Source organism: Trichechus manatus, unplaced genomic scaffold (genome assembly GCF_000243295.1).
Source record: "Trichechus manatus latirostris isolate Lorelei unplaced genomic scaffold, TriManLat1.0 scaffold00016, whole genome shotgun sequence".
Taxonomy (NCBI): domain Eukaryota; kingdom Metazoa; phylum Chordata; class Mammalia; order Sirenia; family Trichechidae; genus Trichechus; species Trichechus manatus.
Genome location: NW_004443952.1, coordinates 28,039,413 through 28,044,162, shown reverse-complemented (window position 1 = coordinate 28,044,162; position 4,750 = coordinate 28,039,413). Strand labels below are relative to the sequence as shown.

At 42.6% G+C, this 4,750-nt stretch overlaps 1 protein-coding gene across 2 annotated transcripts in view; it reads right to left on the bottom strand.

The window, feature by feature from the left end:
- The window catches only part of SMU1 (SMU1 DNA replication regulator and spliceosomal factor), a 22,872-nt gene extending 18,641 nt beyond the window's left edge, over positions 1-4,231 (bottom strand). For both annotated transcript variants that reach the window (XR_002823287.1, XM_004372336.3), the window contains exons 1-2: positions 4,092-4,231; positions 513-723 (exon numbers count right to left, since the gene is read on the bottom strand). Coding sequence is in view for 1 of the 2 variants with exons in the window: in XM_004372336.3 (XP_004372393.1) it covers positions 513-723; positions 4,092-4,117 (237 nt within the window). In the remaining variant the exon portion in view is untranslated. The remainder of the gene's footprint in view (positions 1-512; positions 724-4,091) is intronic.
- Positions 4,232-4,750: the final 519 nt, after the last annotated feature.

Below are 4,750 nucleotides of genomic sequence, written 5' to 3'. Positions count from 1 at the left end.
GTGTTGTAAATCCTAACCTCTATGATGTTAATGAGGCAGGATTAGAGGCAGTTATGTTAATGAGGCAGGACTCAATCTACAGGATTAGGTTGTATCTTGAGTCAGTCTCTTTTGAGATATAAGAGACAGAATCAAGTAGAGAGGAGAGGGACATCATGCCACTAAGACAGAAGGACTGGGAGAGGAGTGCATCCTTTGGGCCCGGGGTCCTTGCGTTGAGAAGCTCCTAGGCCAGGGGAAGACTGATGACAAGGACCTTCCCCCAGAACAGACAGAAAGTCTTCCCCGGGAGCTGATGCCCTGAATTGGGCCGTCTAGCCTCAGAGACTGTGAGAGAATAAATTTCTGTTTGCTAAAGCCATCCACTTGTGGTATTTCTGCTATAGCAGCACTAGATAACTACGACACGCTGTTACAGCCATATAGCTCTGTAAAGAATGCTCACTGATGCTTCCTAGACAGTGGTTCCACAATAAGCCAACACAAGGGATCCGAATCACCACCACTCCTACCTGTTCATAGAGGTCGATGAGGGTTTTGTCTGGCAATTTCAGAGACTGTATAGCCTGTAAAACAGTATCCCAATGGCCGCTATTAATGTCAGCCACAAAACTCTCAATACTGTCCACGGTATTCAAAGACACAGTCGTTTCCTCCTGTAAGGTGGCTAACGCCCGATGTAAGCTGTTCTCCTTCAGGTACTGCATGATGAGACGGATCACACTGCAAGAAAAAAGCAAGTCAGTCAGCTCAGGGATCCTTGCTCGCCAAATAGGCCACAAAATAAACCCCATCCTAGTCTATTTTTCCATACTAGTCAGTCTCCTTTCACCACCTACTTTTCATCTCTTTTTCATGTGAGCAGAACTTTACAATAATCACCAAATCTGAGTTAAAAGGGACCCTGGGGATCATCTAGTTCTCCCATCTCAGAGATGGGAGAACTGGGGTTCAGAGAGGGAAAATAATTTGCCCAATGTCTTACAACTAGCTAGAAAGAGAGTTGATACCAAAGTGGCTTTCTTACTTCCTAGGTCAGGGGTCTTTTTACTATGCCCACTTTATTAATACTTAGAATTATACTGCCGCACACTCTAGTGAAATATTCTAAACCTAGCCTAGTCACTGACACAAAATAACCTAAACGACTATAGTATAATTCAATCCATTTTTTAGATGACAACCAAAAAAACTATGAATTGAAATTTTCTTAAAGGGAATTTGTTGAATACACATATGTAGAACTGTACTGTAAAAACAAAACAAAAAGCGATGCGTCCTCATTTGCAAAAATAACACCTCCCACTGCCTTTATCACCAAACTTTCAGAACAAGTGAAACAAAAAGTGTGAGTTCAGTTTCCCGAGAACAATTTCCAAATACTGGAAGAAACAAGCAACCATTTTCAACATATGACAGGAAACTTGTTACTTAATAGTTAAAACTTCTTGATCTTGGACTTAATAACAGAAATTCTTGTGAAGAATGTGTTCACGCAGACTGTACAAGTTCACTGGATGACACTGTGATACACTGTTTTCCTCTTCTTCCTTCCTCTCTGCTCCCACCCATCTGCCTGCAAAGAAACCAAGCATATAGTACCCTTCTCAAGACACTAGCTTCACTGTGCCCTGTATAAAGACTGCTGGTATAAAGCTGCACTGTCTAATATGGTAGCCACTAGCCACAAGTGGCTACTGAACACCTGAAATATGGCTAGAGTGACTGAAGGACTGCATTTTTAATTTTAATTTTGAAAACTGATACTTGATTCAGTAGTGAAAAACACTCATATATGTTGGAACAACTTGGGTATAAGAATCTACTTTTTCAACTGTAAATTTTATGAAATCTAAACACATCACGTATTTCCTATAGAAACTGAGCAATCAAATTGAGATGTGCTGTTAGTGAAAAAAAACAAACAAACCAGATTTCGAAGACTTAGTAACCAAAAAAACGTAAACTATCTCAATAATTTTTATATGGATTACATGTTGAAATAATATTATATATATTAGGTTAGATAAAATATATTAAATTGATTTCACCTGTTTTGTTCTACTTTTTAAAATGTGGCTATTAGAAAATTTAGAAGTACCTATGTGGCTTACATTTCTACTGGACCATACCAGTACAGAGGACCAGACATCTTGGTTGGGAAGAATTTCAGATTGGAATTTAGTCAATTCCCTTCCCCAGGGGAGAAATAATAATCATAAAACAATAACCAACATTTACTATACATTTGCTACATATCAGATGCTGTTCTAAGCATTTTAGACAGATTAATTCATTTACTCTTCAAAACAACCCTATTAGATAAGTTTTACTATTATCCCCATTTTACAGATGAAGATTTGACCAAGTGGAAAAATGAGGATTCAAATCTGGCAGCCTGACTCTTGAAAATACATCCCTGACAGGAAAGTAACCACCCTCTTTGTAAAAATGCCTACAAAAGGAAGCTGACTACTATTACTGGCAGCTGTATTAAAATATCATCTCTCTCTCATGTACCCTTTAGAGGTGGCCCAGGCTCAGACCCCTGCTATTCTAGTACCACATTATCTTCCTCAGCACACTTCCACTGATCTCCACTTTGCACTCCCAAAATGAGATCCTCACCCAAATACTTCATACTTGACACAGGCAAAATCAAAGTCCCTACCTCCAAACACAATGTAATATATAAATCACTAAAAGTTTTGGAACTAGTCTAAGATCTGAATCAGAGCTCTGTCACTTACTAGCTGCGCAAGTCAGTTAACATCTCTGAGACTGTTTCCTCACCTGTTTTGTTTTTTAAAAAAAAAAAAAAACTACTCTGTAGGATTGTTGAAAGTGTTGATGATACCATTTATAGAGTGCCTAGCAAAGAAAGTGCTTAGTAACAGCTATTACTGATGATAAAAACATGCAGCAGCCCCTGCTGCTACAGCCAGGGTGCTAAGGATGGAGAATGGTCAGGGTCTGCTATCATCCAGGGGCCAAAACATGCAGTGCATTTGACTCCTCCCCTGACTCGGTTGTCTTAATCTCCAGCACTCTGTATCACCTTTCTTTGCCTCATTTTTCTCCGCTGCACTTACCACCATCTGTTTAACTTCATATTTTACTTTTTATTTTTGTCTGTTTGTCTTCCCCAATCACAACATACATTCTATAAAGGCAAGGATTTTGTCTGTTTTGTTCCCTGTTGTGTTCCCAGCATCTGTAACAGCAACTGGCACACAGACTTCAATACGTGTTGAATGAATAAACCTCCCTTCCTCCTATGACACGTCTTCAGGGCAGGTACCCTAAGGACACAAATGTTATGTCTACTGACTTAATTACTGAGTGTTGGCAAGGACAGGGAGTAAGGTGCAGTCCTGTAGAAGTCCACTAAAGACCATCTTTAATCATTCATTAGTTCCCATCCATGCCTAATCTATCATTCTCCAGGCCCAATCTCCAGATTCTGTCTCTCCTTTGTGGCTACATATAGTTCAGCCTAGCCACACTTCAGCACCAGACAGACTGATAAAATAGCTGTCCATTCATCCCAAAAGCAGCAAGTGAGCCTCTACGGTATGCTCGGCACTGGGACTATAAGTAAAAGAGCCTCTAAGTGCCTACTCAGGGTAGTGGGTGGGCAGACAAATAAACAAGTGCTGAGCAAAGCAGGGGGGCCACGTAAACAGAGAGGAGGGAATGAATCCTCTGCTTGAGGAGGGCGGGAAGAGAAGGAAGGCTTAGAGTCCATCCTCGCCCCTCTCCCCCACCCCCCGTCGCACAGACAGACTGGAGTCCAGAGTGATCTGTCACTTGCTCAGAGTCACAGAGCGAGAGCTAGAACTCGGGTCTTCAAGGTGTTTCCTTCCCTCAGCCCCGTGCCGCCTCTCGCGGGGCTTTGGGCTTCACGTCGAAGAGTTGCTTCTTTCTTTCGGGCCCGCCTCCGATGTAGACAGATGGAAGAAGCACTGTCGGCAAGGAAATGCCGTACCACTCCCTAGCTTCTCGGACGCCCCCTCCTGATCATCCTCCACCCCACACCCTTCACCTCCGGCCCCTGCCAGTCCGCGAATACCCGCCACTGCAAGACTCACTCCGAGGACTCGATTTCGATCGACATTGCGATGTCTTTCCGGGCTCAGGCCCAGCTCCACGATCAGGTCTCGCTTCCCTCAGAGGGCAGTCGCGCAACACACCAACGACACCTCCGGCGGCCGCTGTACGTCACTTCCGCTCGGCGTCCGATGCCCTCCATGCAGGCGGTGTGTGCCAAGAGGAGGGGCGTGGAGCACTGAGGGGCGGAGCCTCGAGGGGCTGTGAAAGATCGATCCCACGGCCTTGCTCCAGAGAAAAAGTCTCCCTGGTGGGAGACTACTGCTTAAAAGCACTGGGTTGGAAATTTTGCTTTTCAAATTAATTTTGCAATTCATTGATTAGATTTAAAGGTCGAACAAATTTACAATACTTGATTGGACAATTAATACTTTCAAAACCAATGGAACACTAGCCAGCATTTCTAGAAAGAGTTCATTGAGCTTTAAAAAAAATCAAAACTTTGAAGGCAAAGAGCAATTAAATCTATCTAATTTTGAAAGATTTGGGACCCAGTTAAGATTTGCATGCCCAGTTCTTGGAAAGAGCTAAATTACTTAACAGTATTTCTAAGAGTTTAGCCGAAAAAGTGTCCACTCCAGTGGTGCCTTTACTAAAAGGGCAATGAAAACAAATGCAAATGTGTAAAGAGAGATTTGCG